The 23,480-nt window shown below is 40.6% G+C and overlaps 1 protein-coding gene across 5 annotated transcripts in view; it reads left to right on the top strand.

The window, feature by feature from the left end:
- Positions 1–23,480, top strand: part of PALLD (palladin, cytoskeletal associated protein) — a 396,405-nt gene that overhangs the window by 150,576 nt on the left and 222,349 nt on the right. For all 5 annotated transcript variants that reach the window (XM_058670013.1, XM_058670012.1, XM_058670015.1 and 2 more), the window contains 3 exons: positions 9,045–9,223; positions 22,179–22,245; positions 23,357–23,462. In XM_058670013.1, coding sequence (XP_058525996.1) covers positions 9,045–9,223; positions 22,179–22,245; positions 23,357–23,462 — 352 coding nt within the window. The remainder of the gene's footprint in view (positions 1–9,044; positions 9,224–22,178; positions 22,246–23,356; positions 23,463–23,480) is intronic.

Here is a 23,480-nt window from a genome sequence, read left to right as displayed (position 1 = left end):
ATTTGCCATTCTGCAAACATCATTGCCATCCCACAAAAATCATTACCATCACTTTGAAGATAAATTTTTCCAGGAAGCATTGATCAGTGATGTATGAGGGAGAAAAAATAGATACCCATCTCTCAACGTGACTTGGTTTCCCCAGGAGCATAAAGGCACTGACTTAGAGGAGAACATAAAGACCCAACTGTTTTGAAAGTGTTTTTATTTTTTATTTTTATTTATTTATTTATTTTTAAAGATTTATTTATTTTATTACAGTCAGATATACAGAGAGGAGGAGAGACAGAGAGGAAGATCTTCCGTCTGATGACTCACTCCCCAAGTGAGCCACAACGGTTGGTACACGCGGATCCAAAGCCAGGAACCTGGAACCTCTTCCAGGTCTCCCACGTGGGTGTAGCGTCCCAAAGACTTGGGCTGTCCTTGACTGCTTTCCCAGGCCACAAGCAGGGAGCTGGATGGGAAGTGGAGCTGCCGGGATTAGAACCGGCGCCCATATGGGATCCCGGGGCTTTCAAGGCGAGGCCCTTAGCCGCTAGGCCACGCTCTCGGGCCCCAAAAGTGTTTTTATTTAATAAACACCTCATTCTTTCAATAAACTGCCTTCTTCTAAGATCTACCATTTCCCTTAGTAGAGTTAAAAAGCACTAACCTAGATTCACTGTTTTAAGAGCCACATGTTTAAAAAGGAGTGCACAGAAAATTTCCATGATACATACCTGTGGCTCAATAAAATAAAGATAGCCATAAGAAACTGTCACTCATAAAATCTATACTTCCTGCTAAGTGGTAGTATTAGAATAGCATTTGTAGCCAGCTCAAAAGCCAAGTAATGCCAGATGTGATTATTGAAACATAAACTAGTTGTATACTCTGCCAGTAAATTTATTGGTTTCTCTCATTTATCAGTTGAATTTATTCTCATGAAAGTCGACAATCCTGACCCCATGCTGCAGAATCAGTGTTGTAAGCATTCCCAAATGGATACCCAGCACTGAAGTACAGATCTGAGACCCGTGCCCCCTGCTATGTCACAAGGGCAGGAGGAACGGGTCATGGCAGGAAGGTCAGCTTTTTGGTTTTTCTTCCACTATGCAAGATGGAAATGGGTGGGGGTTTTCAAGAATAGCCAGAGGCTCTGAAACATCTGTGCCACCTCCTGATTTTAATTACTCCCCTGACCTCCATTGGCCCTTAACTGAGCAGGTCCAGAGACTGCAGTCAGACCTCCAAGGCTAGGGCTATGATCAAGTCAGTGGTTGTTTTAAACATAACCTTGAAATGTAGAAAGTGAACAATTAAATATTGAACTTTGCTATGTAAAACACCTTCTTGAATTTCAGTCCAGCCATATCCTGCTGGTGCCACAATATGATCCTTGAATTTTTGGCACCATCTCATTTTTAGGCACTATCTCATTTTTAGGAATGTTTAGAAAATACTGAGGGAGGAGGAAAAATAGCATTAGGCTACAACATATATATATATGGTGTGTATGGTTTTAATTTCAAAAAATGCATAGACTGGAATACAGAAATATGTCATCCTTCAGGATCTTAAATACTATAATTTTCCCCACCCCCTGCTATGTTCTGTAATCTTCTATGAATAAAAGTGGGAAGTTCAAGACTCATGGAATCTGTCAACATTATTCCCTCTCCAAGAAATGTATTTCAACTTTAGTCTATCCAAAGCAAACTCAATGTGTATGTATGCAGTCATGTCTGACTTTGGAAAGATTTTTGAAGGAGTTGTACTTTCGTGGCATAGAAGAGCCTAACCCATTCAATGAAATCTATTCTGTATTTCTTTATGCCCAGAACTGGATTTTCTTCTCTGTTAGCTCCATCACTAGGTCCAAGAATTAAGAACCCCCTTTAGCTGGTATCTGTCTCCAGTATCAGTTCCTGGGTTGGAGTTGAAGTGCAGTAAGCCTCTTAATGAATAAACAGTTGATTGCTGAGTGAATGTGACTGTGTCCTAACCGTCTTGTATCTGACTTTCAGTTAGTGCAAGGTTATGTTTGCACCCTGTTTATAGCCTTGAAATCTGACAGCCAGTCTCAACTGGCTCTCTCCTATCTTAGCAACTCTTAATTCTTTTGAAAGGGGATTTACCACACGCTAATTTTTCAAGGTTTGCTTCTCCGTTTTTCTCTCACATCCCTGTTGTGGATAATGACATAGTCCTTGAGCAACTGTGCTGAGATTAGGTCAAAGAATCAATAAATGCTTTCTGAACATGTTTCTACTCATAGTCAAAGTCTCCATAAAAGTTAAAAACACACGTATTGTGTAAGATGAAATTTTGGAGATTATCTGGATTGTTATCCTTGTTTTGCATTTTCTGTTATTAATAAACAGGTGAGATTTGCTCACATCCAAAAATGTAATAGCAACCACTTCACAAGTTTGCTGTAAAAATAGTCATATGTGAGGCCTGGCGGTGTGGCCTAGCGGCTAAAATAGTCATATGTGAAAGGCACATAGCATAGAATAGGCATTCGGTAAATATTAGCTTAGTTTTCATTTACATAAATCTTTAAGAACAACCATTATTCCTATATATTATGTCATCTTCATCCTGAGTATGAGATTATAATTACATATTTCAATATTTTTGTGACAGAAAATTCAAAGTGTGATTAAGTTGAAACTTACCACTTTCAGAATAGGGATATAAACAAGAATTTTTTTTCAAACATTTATTTATTTGAAAGGCAGAGTGACAGGGAGAGAGAGACAAAAAGATAAAGAGGTTTTCTATTCATTAGCTGTCAAATAGCTGCAATGGCAGGAACTGAGCCAGGCCGAAGCCTGGAGCCTAGACCTCCCTTTGGGTCTACCACGTGGGTCTCAGGAGCCTGAGCATATGGGTCATCCTCTGCTGCTTTTCCAGGAACATTCAGACAAAGAGCAGCTGGGACTCTAACTGGTGCTGGGGATAGGATGCCATCTCTATGCTGACTTCCTGTGCTGTGTCACAGCACTGTCCCCCGTAGACAGGCTGTTAATCAGTCTGTTCTCTAGCATCCTGTTCACCAGACACATGGCTGCCAGACATTAGAGATGGAATATGAAAGTCCATAAGATGTCCTCAAGCAGAATTTTACCTCACTTAGCCACGTTACCTACTTCCCTTCACACTTGTCTCTCAACCATAGTTCCTCTCTGCTCTTACCACATGATAAAAAGAGAAGAATTCTCAGTGTCTGGAGGGAAGAGAATGTATCCTCTAGAAAGAGACCAAGAGGGGGACGGCAAGTGTGTTTAGAAACTTCGAACTTTATTGGTTTGTAGTTGGCCTCAGCTGCAGTACCGAGGAGTGAGGGAGAGCAGAACGTTCTATGAACCGGTGACATCTGCCAGGGGAGAAGGCACAGGGACAGAGTGTCCCTACCTGGGTTCTGCTGACCAAGCACAGTTGGTCCTCTCCCTGTGCTTCCCAGTGGAGCTCCTCACACCAGTGTGGCTTTGCATCAGCTACACTAGCAATAAGAATTTAGTGTGGGAAAGTTTTCGGGAGTTCAAAATTGAACAGTCGCGGTGTTGACCTCTCCTGGAGAGACTACTCAGTGCTTTGAGTCTTTGGCCAGGAAACTGATGGAATTATGACCTTTAAGAAATTTAACTAAGCAAACATGACCAAGGCGCACACATCTCATCCAAAATGTGGTGTCAAAAAATTCCCAGGTCCTCTTAGTTCAGATAAGAAGGTGATTTATCTTCAATTCATTTTGTGAAGAGTAGACAAAGCTAGTTTTGTCTTTGAATGGAATCAACCAAGATTATCTTGAGTCTAGTTTTATGCTGCTAAATTCACTTAAGTTTGGGTTGCTGAGAGTCAACAAATCTCTTTCCACATATATCTTAAAGCAGACCAGGGCAGATATTATTTGAGCAATCTATCTGTTCTATCTTGTCTACATTTGTACACTTGTTCATTGAATAGTTTGTTGGCAAGGATCCATGGTTTAAAATGTTGGTTTTACTGTGATTCAGATTAGATGAGGCCAGGAGGGTAGGAGATGAATGTCATCTGGGAAGACAGTTTGTACTTCTAGGTCCCTGGAGTAGGAACACGCGGCACCCCCAGGTTCCTCAACGGGTAACTAGGAGTAGAGAAGAGGCAGAGGGAGGGAACTGAAAACGGTGACACGAGTCTTGATGATGGTTTCTACAGAAAGGGGTAGGTGAGGCTGAGTGCGCAGATGCAGGCTGGGTGAATGTGGATAATGTCAGCAGACTGTCAGGCATAGCAGCCATTCCTAGGCTTCTGGCACCTAGTCCTAGGGAGGACTAGAGTAAAAGTGATTCTGAGCTGTAAGGCCCAATGGAGAAGTAGTAGGAGGTATGGGTTCTAGATTGATCGGTTTGCAGGGAGAGTCCAAGGCTGTCTCTCTTGAATGGGTCCCCTGAGGTCAAAGCATCAGAAATTAAGAAGTTGTGAATGACATAGTTCATAAACCTTTTGCTGTAACCTGAGTGAATAAGTTAGTAAGATCAGGCTGCTAATGTATTTGCTGCCTGTATCTTTTCTTCTGGTGTCCAGTGTTTTGTTGTGTTTACTGATTGCTGTCTCCAGCAATAACCTTATCACTATTGCTCAGTTTAGGGTTGATTTTAATTCATTCTAAAGGTATGAGGGTACTTCAGAAAGTTTGTGGCAAATGGAAGGAAAAGTAATTTTTAGTGCAAAAATTTTTGAAACACATTCATGTATTTTTTCCAGAACACACATTTTCCATGAACTTCCTAAGGGCTCTTTTTCTTTTTTGGAAGAAACTCTCTAGGAAAACATTCTATGTCATATGCATGTGATGTTAGCATGTCAAAAGAAGGATTCTCATAGCCAGCTAAATAATAAATGCTGGATTAGACAATGCTTCCTACAGGACTTGTTGCAGGCCTTAATAACAAAATGTCAATAGTTAACATCAAAGAGTAAGATTTAAAATCTAGCATTTTCCAGGCCTGGTAGGCCACAATTCCTCTCACTGTTCATTTTTCTTGGGTGGAGCATACTCTAAAGTAATATGAGGCAGATATCAAGTAGTTTTGAAGCATCAAACATGTGAGACATACTACGGCTCAATGAAAAAAAAATTTAGATGCTCTTTTTTTTTTTTTGGCCATAAAGCCACACTTGATATTTCTGAATGATGAAATTATGCATTAAACATCAAATATTTAAGAAAAGAATACATAGTCTATATGAAAGTGACCAAAGATCAGTTGTCAAATAAGTGATATTAAAATATTTTGAGCACACATAGAAACAAATAAAAAAATCACAAGTTTTTGTACACTCATGTCAAGGGACCAGAGATGCAAACCACACCAAGTAAGATGGCTTTGTTAAAGTGACTAACCTGGATGCGGAACCCACTCAGGACTCTGTGATGAGGTCAGTATAGTGTGGGACATATTAGGCCAGTGCTTAAAGTATTGATTATTATTTATTTGAAAGGCAGAGTTAGAGGGAAAGACCAAGAGAGACAGAGAGAGAATCTTCTGTCCATTGGTCACTTCCCAACTATCTGCAATGGCCAAGACTGAGTCAAACCCAAGCCAGGAACCTTGAACTTCTTCCCAGTCTCCCATGTGGAGGCTTCTTAGGCACAGTAGCAGGGAGCTGGATAGGAAGTGAGGCAACTGGGTCTGTAAGCCACCTGTAGCATCAAAATCCCAAATGTGCACCAGTTCAAGTCCTGGCGACTCCATTGACCCCCGCCCCCATGCTAATGTGCCTGGGAAGCAGCAGAAAATGTCCCCAGTCCTTGGTTCCTGCACCCACTTGGGAGACCCGAGACAAGCCCCTGGCTCCCTGCTTTGGTCTGGCCCGGCCCCAGACCTTTGTGACCTTCTGGGCAGTGAACCAGTGGATGGAAGATCTCTCTCACACACTCTCTCCCTGCACTTCTGACTTTCAAATAAAATGAACAAATCTTTGAAAAGAAAGAAATGCAGTTGAGTCATGGGCCATGTGTTAAGGAATGAGCATGAATCTGGAAAACCTTTGTTTATGAGATTCTGAAATCCATGGAACATTCTATGTCAAAAAATATTCTTTTGTTTCTTTCTCCAAATACTTAAAAGCATAAAAATAGTTCTTCACTTACAATAAAAACAAGCTGCAGACTAGCAAAATGTTGGTTTGCAGAGTTAGAGAAGGTCCTGCACTCCTTAGGCAGTTACCAAAGGTTGCCCAAGAAATGCATTTAATAAGAGAAATGAATCTTTCCATTTTTAATATCCCCATTGCAGTTTGCCATGCTTCATTTCCCCTTTAATTGTGCATTTGTTTCTTTTTAAAAATTTTTAAAAGATTTATTTATTTTTACTTGAAAGTCACAAGAGAGAGAAATCTCCCATTAGCTGGCTCAAATAATTGTAATGGCCAGAGCTGAGCAGACTGAAGCTGGGAGCCAGGAGCTTGTTGCTGTTGTCCCACATGGGTGCAGAGGATCAGGTCCTCAGGCCCTCTTGTGCAGCTTTCCCAGTCGATAGTATGGAGCTGGACTGGGAAGGGGAGCAGCTTGGACTCAAACTGGTGGCATATGTGATGCAGGCACTGCAGGCAGAGAAAGTCTGATTTGCCACTGCACCAGCTCTTCTTTTGTTTATTTTCTATGGAAAGTAAAAATACTCTAGTTGGCAGTGCAAACTCAACTAGTTTGAGTTTACCAGACATTATTCTTTGCTCATAACCTGTAGTGTATAGTGCAACACATTGCATACAAATGATATTCATCAGCCCAGGATGTATTCACGTGAATTTCATATGATAGTGAAGCTTTTTCCTTGACATTAAGGAAAAGTCATTCCTACAGGGGTTACTTAAGAAGAATAGAACAGGATTTCAAGGAGGGAAATGCACAAACAAAGTAAATTCTCAAACAATAGTTGAGAACTAATGGAAAACAGTCCAGGCCAGTATGTGACAAAAGTAGAGATGCAGTCTAGGAAAATGGTAGAAAATGGAGTCAGAAATACATTACATGCAAGGTCTCCATGACAGATCTGAAGGTTGGGGAATGATATATGAAGGAAAATTTTTCAAGAGTATTAATCTGATGACAAAATACATGAAGACTTTATAGCTTGTAGGTGGAGAGATCAGTTGAAAATGTGAAGCCACAGTTAGAGTGCAAATTGGGCTGTAGCTATGGAAAGAGACCACACAAAAGGGGCTGGACAGTGGCTTTGGATCAGACAGTATTCCAAGACTGCCTGAAAACAAGGAAAATCTGAAGGACCCCCCAAATCAAGTAACACTGGCTTCCTCTACTGCCCCCAACACAGATGGTGGAATGCTCTGTTGGCTGAGGATTTTATGTGCTTTAATCCTAAAACTTGGATCTTTTTTTTTTCGTGAATATCTCATGTTTAATTCTTAATATGATTTCTAGAGTTAATGCTCTATTCACAAACTCATTTGCTTCATTGAATTACTTTTCTTTTTAAAAGATGTGTTTATATATTTGAAAGGCAGAGCTGCAGATAGAGATGAGATCGAGAAATCTTTCATCTGCTGATTTGCTTCCCAAATGGCCACAACACAAAGCTAGGGTCCTAGAACTTCACCTCCCACCTGGATGCAGGGACCCGAGTCCTTGGGCCATTTTCTGCTGCTTGCTCAGATGCATTAGCAGGGAGATGGAACAGAGGTAAAACAGCCAGCTTTTGAGCCAGTGCTCAAATGGGTTGCTGGCACTGTGCCACTATATGGGCATCTAAATTAATTTGAAAATTAGGCACAGATATCTAAACTATGCCACTCTAAACAGAAAATCTTAGTGTCGTATTTTCATAAAAGAATACTAATTCCAAAGAATGGTATTGTAAATGAAAGTCAGATAAAATCTTCTAAGTGTTAATTATAAGCTAGATAGGCTATCGTCTTAGACTTCAATCCTTTGAACTACAAGTGGCACATTCCTTCATTTTTCTTTAAAAACAATTTAGTCTGGGACTTTTTTATGCTCTTGGTTGTGTTTTATAAAACATAAAAGCATCAACATGCTGTTGAGGGGTTGATGTACAAAAGACATTTGGGAATGGAAACCATTGTTAAGACCTAGTGATTGGACGTCCCCATAGCGTGGCCCACCTTGGAGTGACTGGCTTTGAGTTTCTGATCGCAACTATTGCCAAGGCAGACTCTGGGAGTACAGTGGTGAGGACTCAAGTCACTGGGTTCCAGCTGCACACGGGGGAGACCTGGCTTAAGTTGTTGGCTTTTAGCTTTGTCCCCAGCCCAGTGTCTGCCATTAGGACATTTGAAGAATGCAGCTGCAGATGGGAGCTGGTTAGCTCTCTTTTTCTCTGCCTCTCTTTCTAAAACAAACAACAATAAAAACCGTAGTCTGGCAACCTGTGGCCTCCCATCCCAAAGTCTTGATTGTTTAAGAAAGGAAAAATTCTGCCCATTGTGAGTGAATTACAGTGCAACTGTGTTATCTATACAGCTTGGAGGCCAAGGCAGTCTGCCAGAAGGTTTTGTAAATGTCAAAATGTGGAAGGTATTAGATTGGTTACAGGTCAGCTGATACAAAGTCTTAGGGGTCAATAAAAATTGCTGCCTATTATTTTTTAACATGGTGTTTCTTTTAATATGTTAGATGTTTTGAGTATAACATTTGTATTTTATAATTTTAGACAAGAATGCTAGATAAAACTATAATAAATGACCATATTATAAAATTTAAAAATAAATAAAAATAAAATTTAAAATATGGCAAACATATTATAAGTATAGGAGGCATTTATTATAGAAACTTTGTGAAAAACTTTGATATATATTTCTTTTAATTTTATAGCTGATGTGATCTTTTCAGCATGATGATCTCATTTCAAGGTTGGTCAAATGTTACATGATGGCTTGTAACAAATCCCATCAGTAATGTAGCCAAAGATGTTTTCTTTAATCAAACAAGCATCTTATTGCATGGTATTCAGGCTTTCTAGTTTGCACTGTGGTTTTGCATCTGACCACTTCTGCTCTTTCACTTCTGTCCTTTGACCTCTGTTGGCCTGCAGGTGGTTCTGTGAGGATAAGGAGCTACACAACTCTCCAGATATTCAAATCCACTGTGAGGGCGGAGACCTCCATACTCTCACTATAGCAGAGGCGTTTGAGGACGACACAGGTCGCTACACCTGCCTGGCCACGAACCCTAGTGGCTCAGACAGTACTTCCGCCGAGGTGTTCATTGAAGGTAAGGAGTGGTGCAGGGTAAAGGAGTGGCAGCGGTCCAGTGGCCTGGAGGTCAGAGGACAGCCACATGAACAAGCTTTCCAGAGCACTCAGTGTCATGGTGTTAACGATTCAAACCTCATTTCTCCTGGAAAACTTTACAAATAAACCCAACAGTCCTGACACTTAAGAACACATCAAGTGTGTCTAATGTTAACAGTTGTTCCTTTTCATTTAAAGTGTTTCAGCTACATTAACTTGGATTTATTTAAAATAGAAACTATCCAACCATTTTTATAAAGTATGAGTATGTACTTGCAATTGAAATACCTTATCAATCAAAGTTAAACTATAAATCATACATGGGTAGCTTAAACAGTTAAATTTTTTTAAAATTTTATTTATTGTGTACATGAAAGGCAGTTGGGTGAGGGGGCGAATAGAGAGACAGACTTGGGCCTAACATAGACCTGACTGCCTGAGCCATTTGAGCCATTTCAGAGCAGTGGATGATACTGCCTTTCAAATAAATGAAATTCTATTTGCTGATGCTGATCAGATCTGTTCCCATCTCCAACTTCAGATAGCGCACCTTAAAAATCCTTTATTTGCTTGCTGAATTCCTAGAAACATGGTGAATTTTTGAGTGTGGTGTTCCTATACCACAATGTTAAATGAGATCAACTTCACATTTTTTTAAAGATTTATTTATTTTTATTGCAAAATCAGATATACAGAGAAGAGGAGAGACAGAGAGGAACATCTCCCGTCCAATGATTCACTCCCCAAGTGACCGTAATGGCCGGTGCTGTGCTGATCCGAAGCCAGGAGCCCAGATCCTCTTCTGGGTCTCCCATGCGAGTACAGGGTCTCAAGGCTTTGTGACATCCTCTACTGCTTTCCCAAGCCACAAGCAGGGAGCTGGATGGGAAGTAGAGCTTCCAGGATTAGAACCAGCTCCCATATGGAATCCTGATGCGTTCAAGGCCGAGAACTTTAGCCACTAGGCCACCACACTGGGCCCATTAACTTCACATTTAAGAACATTCTATCAAGTTCATCTAGCCAACCTTCATTTAGGTTATAATAAGTGCATTTTGGAGCAGACACAAATATAGCCAACACACAGTCCCTGCTATATTATGGAATTCTTAATATAACAGCAAATACGGATGTAATAGAAGGTAAAAGGACAAGTGATGTTGTTGTGGTATAAGAGAACCAGTGCTAGAAGCATTCAAATGAAGTTAAAAAGTCAATTGCAGGATAAAATAGATAAAATTTGCATGATTAAAAGAAGATACTTTCCTACCTCTGGAACCAGTTTTCAAGTCCAACTCGGGTTGACACAAAACACTGTTCGCATTTCACTTCATTTTATTGCCTGTAGGTCCTCTTTAGAAATTTCTGAGCTGCCAATGTCTGTGTGTGCTTGAAAGGCTCTGGATGAGCTGCTCGCTGTGGGGAAGTCCACCCCGGCTCTGTGAACCACAACAGTTCTTGCTAACACTTTAGCAGATATAATGGCATGTTCCCAGTCCAGTTTTCTGCAACATACACTGGAGCTGCTTAGTCAGCCAACCAGCTGTTGGGTATCTGTGACAAGAGATAAATGGAAAGGAAGATAATGAGCTGGAAGGCAGGAATAAAGAGCTGTTAAGATTCAGTCTTATAAGCCCAGCATAAAGCACTCTAGAAAACGAGCTTCTTGGCCCTATGAAATATGGATAATTCTTTAAAAATGAATTTATCTGTTTTTGTGTCCAAGAAAAGTTAGTTAAAATGTTAGAAAAGATAAAATCTTTGACTCACATGATGACTCTAAGTTATAAATGGTTCATATTTTATGTGTTCTGGTATTAATTTAGTCCCTGGCATGTCCCTGTTGACCTGGGTTATAGCACATTGCTACAATCACATTAGCTGTCGTCCTTGGGCATCTGTCTGAAGGTAGGAAGTTTTCTTTAGAACTTTAAACCTCTATTAAAATGTGCTCTAAAATTTAACATCCTAGTTGGAAAGTGTCTAAATTTTACTCTTATAATCACTTGTAGAATGATACAAAGGAAATCAAACTTTAAGAACAGTAATTTGCATTTATTTAAGTTTACTTAGGAGCCAAACATAATATGTTCTTCATTTTTACTTGAGTTTTCTTTTTTGGTTCATAAAAAAAATAAACTGCTTCTCTTTCTCCTTGAGAACACCAAAGTTTAGGATCCCGTGTGTGTGTACGTATGTCTGTGTGCTCACATAAGCCCCCACACTCATAAATACACTGTGAACCTGGGATTCAAACCCTGACAGTATGACTCCTGGATCTACCCTCTTTACAGCAATAGAGCAAAATGTGAAAGGATTCATTGTCTGGGGGCAGCAAGCAGATTTAGGATTTAAGCATACGATTTTTCAAGACATTTAACTGAGTGTGTTTTTCTTGAGTCTGTATTGGGTGGCCTCTCTAAGTCTGTATTGGACGGTGGTTCAGACACTAGGAACATGGCAGTGAACTTGAGGGGCCCCTCCTATCAATGTGCTGACATTCAAGAAGAGGGGAAAGTAAATCAGTGCACATATTGATCATGCCAGACCACTGGCCATTACTGTGAAATCAAGACTGGGCAAAGCGAGCTGCTGTCACAGGGAGGCTGAACAGAGGCCCTGAGGCATGGCCCGATGTGTTCAAGGAACAGAAGATGCCCACACCACAGGGACGCATCCCAGGGAAGAGGTTCCTTGGGGAGTTGGAAGGCAGTGATACAGGACACCTCTTGGTCCCTGTGGCCATCTGGCATGGATCCTAAATACAACTGTGGATCACAGAGGGTATTATTACATGGTCTGTATCGTAGTTTTAAACTGTTGATTTGGCTTTTAATGAGACAGGCAAGTTAGGAGCATATTGCAGCAGGATAGAGGACAATGGATGCTGTTCCAGGGGGATGCAGCATAAGGAGGGAGAGAGCTCATTTCTAGAGAGAGGTGGAGTAAGACTCCAGAAATACTGCAGTGGGTTACATGTAAGGTACAAGGGGACAGATGGAGTCCCACAGGTGTCTGAATTTCAGATTCACCGTATGTGTGGACAGTATTGCCAGACTCAGAAGTGGGAAGAATGGGGAGGACCAGGATTCAGGGATGCAAGAATGAAGTGCTTCATTGCAGACATGCTGGGTTTGAAGTCTCTCTAGATAGCCAAGTGAATGTGTCAAGTTAGTGGTTGAACGTGTGTGAACACAGCCTACAGCCCAAAGTGGGCAAACTGGGAGCATCTCCATGCCAATGGTAACCGATGATCTGGGACTGGACACACCATCAGACAAGACTAACAAGGACTCCAGAGGGATAGGGCTGCCTTCTGAGCCTGAGAGATCCCTACCTGGTGCAGTTCCCAGGTGAGGAGATGGCAGCAGGAGAGATCAAGAAGGAAAATCCCAGGATCTTGAGAGAAACCGAATAGAATGGGGTTTAGAGGAGCATCAGCTGTGTCCCCAGTTCCTGAGAGGTCCATTCAGGATAGCTGTGGTGAAAACCCCTGCTAAGCAATACTGATGTTAGCAGTGATTTCAGCAAGAAGACTCTATGAATCTGTAGAGGATGGAAGAGCCATTGAGAGCAAGGGCTCAGCTTAGTGATTAAGATGCCAGTGTTCCACACCAGTTTCTGGGTTTATGTCCTGGCTCTGGTTCTGGCTCTTGACTTTGACTTCCTGCCATTCCCTGGAAGGAAATGATGATGCCTCGTTGCTTGAGTCCCTGCCGCTCATATGGTGATGTGGATTGAGTTCCTGGCTCCTGGCTCCTGGCTTCAGCACTGGCCAAGGGCCATCCCAATACTGACCATTGTGAACAATCGAGAAGTGAAGCAGCAGGTGGAATCTCTGTTTCTACCTCTCAATTAAATAAAGTCTTAGGAGAAGTGGCACAGCAGTACTGCTTGGAGAAGTCTTGCTTCTCGGTAAAGTCAAGGATCAGTATCTTTTTTCAAAAGATTTTAAAATTTATATGCAAGTCAGATATATATGTAGAAGAGGGGGGAGTCACACACACACACACACACACACAGACACACACACAAGAGAGCGAAAGAGCACTCAGTCTTCCATCTACAGATTCACTTCCTGAATAACTGCAGCAGCCAACACTGGGAGAGGCCAAAGCCTGGACCTCCATCCAGATCTCTCTCATGAGTGGTGGGAGTCCAAGCAGTGGACCATCTTCTGTCTTCCCACGTGCATTAGCAGGGAGCTGGGTTGGAAGCGGAGCAGCTGGGACATGAACTGGTGCCCAATGGGATGCTGACATCACTACAGCAGCTTTACCGGCTATTGCACAATGATGGCCTGATGAAAGATGATTGTGTCATTTGCTTTCAGACAGGAATTACTAGAATATGTTTTTCTGCTGGTGGAAACAGTGCAAGAGAGAGCTAGAGCTCTCCCAAGAGGAAGGACAATACAATGTAGTCTTTCAAAAAAGGATCAGGAAGAGGCCTCAGACCCACCAGTGCTATATACATGGATGGAGTTCCTCCAAGGACTAGTTGGCAAAGATGATTTCCAGGCTTTCACAGAAATATAAATGTCAGCTCATGAAATAAATGCTGCTAGCTCAGGCTCCCATTGCTGCCTCCCTGGACTACAGAGGTTGTGTCAGCTTTAAAGAGCTCTGAAGAGGGCAGGGTGGTGGCTTTGAAATGTGGGGTGAAGAAGCTGGAGAAGCCTGGACATTGTAGATTTGGATTTGGATCTGTTGGATCAGAGAGCATGAACTAGGTAGGAAGAGGGAAAATACATGAGCATGATACAGGTAGCAGATCCCATGTGGATTTGTGTGCAGGTTCCCAGTGCCATGGATGACTGTACTGCCTGTGGGAGTGACACCTGCATGTGGGTAATGATGTTACAGGAGCAGGCAGGGGAAAGCCAGGGAAGCACCAGCCCCATTCCCACACCTCCCTAAGCGTCGCTTCCTTTGGCTGAAGTTGCAAAACTTGCAGAGATGCTGAAGAAATCCAAGCATAGCTTTGATCATTCTCCACATCATTTGTTTTTAAATAACATTTATAATGTTTATAATCCTAAAATTCATAATATTCATGACTCCATGCTGCTATTTCTTGATCTGTATATGGAGAAAATTAGATTATTTGCATAACTGAATGATCTATTCCCTTAAAGCACCACCTAGCACATAGTGTAGGCTGATACTACTGCTATATAATAGCACATTTCCATCTTATAAAATTTACAACCTATTAGGATATAGAAATCATGTGCAGTCTGATTGGCTTCTAATAGTCTCCAAGTATGTTCATTCTCTTTCCTGTAGATGTGTGCCTTTTACTCTACTCTCATTTCTTTTTAAAACTTAACTTACTGTTTCACAAACACTTACCCTTGTCATTACACATTCTTTGAAGCTCGTTTTAATTACTTTATAGTAATTTTTTATAAAACTATCTACCATGGGCATTGCTTCGATTAGTCTCAGCTGCTGCCACTGATTCTATACTAGAAACTCATCTAAACATGATCAAGAATAACAGGCGGGAGGGTATCTTTAATTCCTAAGGTTTTGAACAGCAAAACATGTACCAAAGGATAGCATTTCAATAAAGTCACCTTTAAGAAAGATCTACCCTCACAAAGACTATTTTCTGAGTTTGAAGCTACATGATTTAATCTACTATGCTTCCACTCTGAATTTTTCTCATGTTCCACATCTTGCTTGTTTCAAGTCTAACTTTAATCTCAAAATCAGCTATCCATACACCCAGTCCTTTTTTTGACTTCACTTAAATATAAATAAAGATGGTCAATCAATACATATTTATCCTGTCCATTACATATAACATATAGGCACAGCTTTTAACAAAGTCATTGGCCCTTTTCCAGTTTTTTTTTTTTTACTATAAATACAAGTATCAAAACAATCTCAAGATTCTGGTTATACTGCTGGTAGTAGACACCCACACTGCTTCAAAATTTTGTGCAATTTCATTGTGGCTGCTACTTGAAATAATTTCAACTGCAGCTCTTTGACTAAGCAAGAAGAATAAGGCATGCCACTTCTATTTGTAACTTTGTGGAATTTTTAATCTTGAGAAACACAGGTTTCTACTGCTACCTGACACAGCCATGTTTCTGTCACGTAAACCTGCACCCTACTCTGGATTTATATTTAAATGACAGCGCCCCAACAAAAGAAAGAAAAACTGTGCTGAATGTATGTTAAATCTATTTTTACACTTATCTGTGTCATATGTGCCACCTGGAATTCATTGCTCAATATATGAGTACTTTGCATTATGATATTTAATCAAGACTAACATGAGTGGAAGGTTGTTATTTAAAATGAGTTTGACCAGATCCACTAAAATTAGTCGTGTTATGTTTGTGTTTCTGATGGCTATAGAAGCTTCCTGTTTCTTTGGGCATTGTGAGCCATCTTAGCTCTTGAAGTACAGCTTTGATGTTTTATGGATTTTGTCATGTTGTTAATACCAGTGTGCTCCATGCATCCACCATTTCGCTGGAATTATGTATGCTATTCATTCTTCTTCATGTTACTTTAGTGATAGAGGAGCTTCTGAGTATAAAGCTGCATATTTTACTGTCATGCTATGCCTTCTGATCTCATAAAGTTGTCCTTAGTGGCCTGAAAATCAGGTCTGTCCACCTTGCAGATGTCATGTTTTCATCACTTTCAAGACTCCAACTGTCAGTACTTTCTTGTCCTTGCTCAAGTTCTTCCCTCAAGTGAAAATTATGAGGAAACTGACTGACATCTTCTGCAGCCTGGTGCAGCTGCAGCACACAGGGCAAGACTTTTTTTTTTAATGAAGGAAGATATCAGATTGACAAAGCCAATTAGAATGTAGCGTTTTATAACAATGGGGGAAATGAGTGTATTGATACATTACTGTTTTACATAGCTTTCTGGGTATATGTTTTTAAAATAAAAATCAAATATTTTCAGTAATAGTGAAATGATGAAATCATGGCAGAGTCACAGGGATGAACATAAAGCAGCCGTTAGAAAAAAATCATGCAGTGTATTATTTACTTATTGACATAGCTATTTCACAACGCAGTAAGTGGAAAGGGGACTAATACTTGAAAAGAATGCATAGCATCATCTTTTAAAAATGTACTTATTGGAAGAGATATTTGGGCAAGTAATTAAAATGTCAGTTAAGACAATGATCTTTCTACTTGTTACTTATTGAATTCGTTATTTAACGTGACATTAAACCTTTGTAAATTAAACATGCTAAGATTAAAGAAGAAGGGGGAAGGTATTGTTAGATTTCATGTAGTTCATAGATAAAATTCTGTTTTCTATGTTTGTAAAAGATATAATTCTTTGTAAAGGATACAGTTTAAGATGACCATTTCAAACATTCAGGGAGTAAATCGGCAGATAGGAGGTCTATCTTTTGCTAGTGAATTTAAAGAACTTATTTATTACAGATTTATGTACCAGGGATGACTTTGGAGAAGGGTATGCTGAGTGATAGTTTCAAAGTGATGTTTTTTCCCTTAATTTTTGCTTTGGTTTATGTTATGGGTCTTTTCTTGTAAGAAACTAGTCAATTGGGGAAGATTTAAAAGTGGAAAGGAAATACTTTTTAAAGTTAAGACAACAGTCTGGTTTTTATGACATTTACATTGGCACTCTATGCCAAAGTTCCCCATTCCATGTGGAAGGCAAAATAGAAATAGTTGGATTTCAGGGAGGATCATATTAGATGAACAGCTGATGGTAACCACAAGCACTAGAAGATGTGCCTTTTTAGTATTGGAACTTACTTTAGAAAACCAGATGCGATGGTTGAAAATACAGAGAAAAATGTGAACCTGAGACGGGAGTGTTTTCTTTCCTGACCAGCAGGTGCAAAGCATATGACTCAAGGAAGGTACAAAATAGCAGGGACAGGGAAGAATCACCCTGAGGCGTGGGGAAGAGGAGTTACTGGCACCAAGAGGGAGATTTGATCTGCCACTCTCTACAAGGACTCCTCTGATATTTGAGATGTAAGGTGACATTGAGCTGTTCAAGGGCTGGACAGGTGTGCTAAAAACTGGCTAGCATATTTCACTCAGGGCACAGGAATCTTTCTGAACTCTCACTGTTTTCTAAAAATCAGGGAGAAACTAGCAAGAGTGATTTGCTGAATTCAGGTCATAACAGTTAAGTCTTTAAGTATTATGTATATTGTTTAAATAATTGAATCAGGTGAAAAATAGGTGGTGCTGGCCTTGATTTCTGGCTATTTTGAAAGTATCTGGACTTGCCAAGACTTTTTCCACCTGTCCCTTTTTTCTAATCACTTTCATGATTCCAGTAACAGTGGTCTGTCAGGCCCACCAGAAGGTTCTGGTATCCAAGCTGTACCTGATTTTTCCTTAACTTTCCCTCCTTACCTCCCTGCTGCCTTCTTAGCGTAGTTGAAATTCTCCTGTTTTGATTGTGTTTTTGACAGTTTGTTGTTTGTGATATCCTATAGTTTGATCTCCCTGCCTGGTTTCTCTTTTATAGTCATTTTTCCACCACATTACCACTCCAGTGCTGCTGTGTCCATCTTGTTAGAGTTGCAGATCCTGCTGGTGTTTCTAGACTGTCTCCTGCAGCTGCCCCACCAGAATGCTGCAGTTCCATGGTGCTGTCCACCCATTGCAACAGAGGTTCAAATCCTACCCTGAGCATTCTGAGACAGACAGACATGAGCAGCATGTGCAGGTCATATGGCAAGCAGGAAGGGCATAACCAGCAGTTCAAAAAGCACACATATGCCTATTTTCACCACCACTTTTCAGTTATGCGACTGTATGCAAATTAACTAACCTTTTGTCTCCTCAATGTTCTTATATGTTTGTTGAACATACTATTTCCTGATATGGTGTATTATAATAATTAAATGCTGCAACAATCCTAGCAGGCTGCTAAGAACAAATAGGAAGGACTCAAAAATTGACAGCTGGCTGGCTAACCTCACCTCGGTTCTTAGAGATCAGTTTTCCAGCAGATATGATCCTAGAAGTAAGTGGCTTAAACAGAAAAACTGGGAATCCAAAAACACAGAGTAAACAACAAAAAATGGAACAAAATGCATGGATCTTCTTTTTTAAAGATTAAATTATTTTTTATTGGAAAATCAGATTGACAGGGGAAACAGATCTTCCATCTGCTGGTTCACTCCCTGAAATAGTTACAATGGCTGGAATTGAGCCATTCTGAAGCCTCGAGCCTCTCACCAGTCTCCCACATGGGTACAAAGTCCCAAGGCATTGTGCCATCCTCTGTTGTTTTCCCAGGCCATAAGCAGGGAGCTGGATGGGAAGTTGAGCAGCTGGGACATGAACAAGTGCCCATATGAAATTCTAGCCATGCAAAGGGGGGATTAGCCAGTTAAACCATTCATGAATGGTCCAATAACATGGATCTTAAAAAGATACATGATGGAAACAATATGGACATAATAGCATTGCCCACCTCCCTATCCCCCTGAACCTTTTTTTTTCTTTTTCTTGTTTTTCCTTCAACTATAGTTAACTATGTAAAGATTGTCAACAACAATACAATAAAATGGATTAAAAAAAATAATAATAAAAAAGGCCAAAACCACAAAACAAAAACAAAAAAAAAAAAAAAAAGAAATGAAGCTCAGGTATGTGGCACAGTGGATTAAGCCACCACTTAGGATGCTCTCACCCCACATCTGAGTAACTGGGGTTGAGTCCTACCTGTGCTACTGATCCAGCTTCCTTTATTGCACCTTGGAAGCAGTGGGCGATGGCTCACATACTTGAGTTTGCTGCCCACAGGGGAGACTTCCTGCCCACAGGGGAGATTTCTGCCTTTGGCTTGGCTGTTGCTGAAATTGAGGGAATGAGCCAGCAGATAGAAGCATGCTCCCTCACTGCTGCTCTCCTTTTTACTGAAAAAAGGAAAGAGAGGGAGGGAACGAGATAAAAGAGGGAGACAGAGATTGGGGTGGGCTGGTGAGGGAGAGAGAGAGAGGAGAGAGGCAGGGAGGAAGGAAGGAAAGAGGAGAGGTTGGGCGAGGAGGGAAGGGTAAGGGAGGGGAGAGGAGAGAGGAAGAGAATGAGAATTTTTTTCCTAACTATTGTTTTATTGTAGCAGAATATAGAATTTTATCTTTTTTTGTCTTCTCAGTTTTATCATTGTTTCTTAATATATGCATCATTTACCACAATACAGAGAAAATGAGAATCAGTTAGCTGAAGGCGCAAGCACAGCAAACGAGCCCTTGTTTTCTCTGGATCTTAAGGGAGCCTTCCAGCCTCCCTCCGTACAGTTACCTTCTCACAGTGCTCCTGTCACTGCCTCCACCCCTCCCCTGCTGGGGTTTGTCCTGGTTTTTTGTTTTGTTTTTTGTTTTTTTTTTTCACTACAAGTTAATGTGTCCTGTGTTCTTGCATGGATTCCCTAGGGACCAGGATTTGTGTGAGCCTCTTCTCTACCACTTTCCCTTGCATATGGTGGACACACCAAGGACCATGTCCAACTCCATGGGACAGGGTCATTCAGAGGGCCTTCAGAAAGCTCATGGAAAATGCACTTTAAAAGAAACTATGCAAGGATTTCAAAGTGGGGTTTTTTTGCATTAAATTAAATATCCTTTAATTCCATTTTTTTCTCTAAACTTTTTGTACTATCTTCAGATGATCTGGAAATGCAGGAAGCTCTGACAAACAGAGCTAGCAAATCAGGTTGGAATGAGGGCCATTGAAAGTCCAATTTTGATTTTTGAAATTTATGGGGTAGAGAACTTGTGAGGCATGCAGTTTTTTGGTAGGAATGGTGCACTCTGGAAAGATTAACCTGAAATTGGAAACTACTATGGGAGTCAAGAGCTGGGTGAAACACTTGTCCTGGGTGACTGTTATGCAAGTAAGTAGAAAGCGACATCCTGCCTTAGAGCAGAGTTACCTAAACATGACTGTCTTGAATGTTGGTAAAAGACTGGAAAACCTACCGTAGCAGAGTGAGTCACAGGAGCACCAGTCAGGCATCTCAGAGAACTAAGTGGATGTGCATATTCTGAATGTCCTAACCAGCAGCAGTAGCTAGTTGCAGAGTGCACTGGAATGTGAATCCCTTTGTGTAAGTACGTGCTTAAATACATGTATACTGATATGCTAAACTCATCTGGAAAATATACAAGACTATTAACATGCTGAGAGATTTATAGGAAGTTACTCACTGCTCTTTACTATGTCATGCAATTCTATGCTGTTTGATCATTGTTCCATGAGCTTGCATTATTTTATAATTTAGTAACCCAGGTAAAATATATTTTACAAAAGAAATATCAAGGCTGTGCATTTGACTACTGAAATCATTTCAAATCTGTCACCTAAAAAGCTCTTGACACACAAAGTATGAACATTGAAATCTGGGTACAGTTAATGGGTTGACTAAAAGTCTGATAGCTGAGGGACAGCAACAATTCAAGCAGGTTTGGAGGGCCTGAGTTGAAGTTGGAGACTTCCTCTTAATCAAGAACAACACTACTGTAGTACTCGAATCCGTCCCAGAGTCAGACAGCATCTTCTGATGAATGAAGAATGGACATTGATTATCCACAGCCTGTGATCTCCTGGGAAAAGGTTGGGGTTTAAAATCCAGGTGTTTTTCGCACAGCTGCAAATACGTATTCCATGCTTCCTAAGTCAAAAACTATGGTAGCATTTGCTAAAGAGATAAAAGAGAAAGAAATTCATAAGAAATCTGGCATTAAAGACTTGCTGCTTGGACAAGTGTCTGGCCTGGTAGTAATCATACTGGTTGGATTACACCCATCTCATTTTGCAGGACCTGGGTTTGTGTCCTGGCTCCCCTCCAAATGCAACTTCCCGCTAATGCCCTAGGAAGCAACAGGTAGTGACTCCAGTAGCTGGATCCCTGCTCTCTGCTTGGGAGAGCAGGATTGGGTCCCAGGCTCCCAGCTTGCAGCTGTTTGGGAAGTGAACCAGCCAATGGGAGCTCTGTCTGTATGTCAATCTTTCTTGCTTTTTCAGTTTCTCAAATAGATTATTTTAAATATATACATACAATATATAAACTATATATATACAATATACAAACTATATATTGTTTTCAAGAACTTTTTGAAAGATTTGTTACTTTTTTCAAAAAAGATTTATTATTATTGCAAAGGAAGATTAGCAGATAGAAGGAGAGACAGAAAGATCTTCCATCTGCTGGTTCACTCCCCAAATAACTGCAATGGCCAGAGCTGAGATAATCTGAAGCCTAGAACTTCTTCTGGGTCTCCCACACAGGTGCAGTGTCCCAAGACTCTGGGCCATCCTCTACTTTCCATCTAGTGCCTGCTAGGGGCACTAGATGGAAAGTGGAGCAGCTGGAACAAGAACTGGTACCCATATGGGATACCGGCACTTGCAAGAGGAGGATTAATCAATTGAGCCATTGTGCCAGGCTCTCTTTATGTTACTTGAAAGTAAAAATTACAGAGAAAGAGAGTGAGAGTGAAAGAGATCTTCCATTTGCTGGTTTATTCTCTAAATGGCCACAATAACCAGAGCTGGACCTGTTCATAGCCAGGGTCCAGGAGCTTCCTCAGAGTCTCGTGTATGGGTACACAGGCTCAGGGCCTTAGGCTGTCCTCTACTGGTTTCTGAAGCCATAAGTAGGGAGCTGGATTGGAAGTGGAACAGGCAGGACTCAAACTGTTGCCCTGTTGGCACAGCAGGTAGAGGATTAGTCTGTTAACATCTCTACATTAACCCCAAGAATGCTTCAAAAATAATTTTCTGAAAAAGTTGTGCAAGTAGAAGTAAGCTGAATCCAAATCCTTCTCAATTGTGTTGAGTTTGTGCATCAAAAGTAAGACTCTATGTTGTTTGAAAGATGAGAACCAAAATATTCTTTGAACATATAGATGCTGCTGTTATCTTAACTTTATCATTATTAATGCTTTCCCAGGTGCCAGTTCAACTGACTCTGACAGTGAAAGTTTGGCTTTCAAAGCAAAGACTGGAGCTATGCCACAGTAAGTGCCCCTGAGTCGGTCAGTTATCTGTACAACAAAGAACGGAAGAATAGTGGTGGGGAGAGCTGTGTGTCAAACCAGCGTGCTGTGTTTGGAAGGGAAATGTCAGCTGAAGTCCATCTGAAATCAGATATTTCAGGCTGAAACACAATTTTTAACTTTAACCTTTTAAGTTCACGTTTCACCACCAAATTGCCAGAATCTAACCATGTGCTATGTTAGTTTCAAAGATGGTTATTTGATTATAAAAGTATGAAATGAGCAAACTGAAATAAAAGCAATTACATCATTACTGAAATGTAAATAAGGATGTAAATATTTAATTAGGAAATCTGTTTCTAGTTAGATCATATGCTTGGAAATTGCAAAATGTAGTTATTCCTACACAGATGCATGGATTACTAATAAAATGTAAGTATCTATGATTTTATAAAAATGAAACTGAGAATAGTTGTATAGATAACTCTTTACATCGAGATTGTGTTACTGAATTGCTTAATCACAGATTTAAAGGGAATTACAGAAGATTATTTTAATTTACCATAACTTGTTTCGGACACGAGTTCAGACTTGGTGATGACACGTGGCTCACTTCAGCACAGCCAACTGCTTGGCAAATTAGGGCTAAAAACCAGCTCTTCCTAATCTTTTCCTTCCTCCTCACATGTATGTACAAAGAAAACACAAACTGTCTACAAAATAAGCAACCAGAATAAAGAACAAAGGCTAGGCTTAAAGTAGACAAGCAAAATTTTTGAGTTAATACAGCACTCTCTCCGTCAAGATTTCAAGTATCTGTTTACTGGTAAAGATTTGACTTTTTACAACTGTGAGTTTTCTGTTAGGATTTCCAGTTTAGTGCTGTAGAATCTTGAACAATGTGCCAGTTATCCTGAGCAGCTTGTCTTTCACCATGTGTTGATTTTGCTCGATGTCTTTAAGACACAGCATCTACATGTGCTGACGGCAACTCTTCCGGTCATAGATTTGTGGGTTCCCATTTCAGAAGTAATTGCATGAGGTGGATTGAGTATACAAAAAGAAACCTGCCTCTCATGTCAAGTGTTTCAGTGAGATAAGTCCTGACTGTACACTTGTCCCTGTTTTCCAGAGCTCAAAAGAAAACGACTTCTGTCTCCTTAACCATCGGGTCATCATCCCCAAAGACAGGCGTGACTACAGCCGTCATCCAGCCCCTGTCTGTCCCGGTTCAGCAGGTCAGTGTGCCTTTGGCC

This window comes from Ochotona princeps, chromosome 11 (genome assembly GCF_030435755.1).
Source record: "Ochotona princeps isolate mOchPri1 chromosome 11, mOchPri1.hap1, whole genome shotgun sequence".
Lineage (NCBI taxonomy): Eukaryota > Metazoa > Chordata > Mammalia > Lagomorpha > Ochotonidae > Ochotona > Ochotona princeps.
The sequence above is the reverse complement of the archived record's forward strand: the minus strand, read 5'-3'. Positions and strand labels throughout refer to the sequence as shown.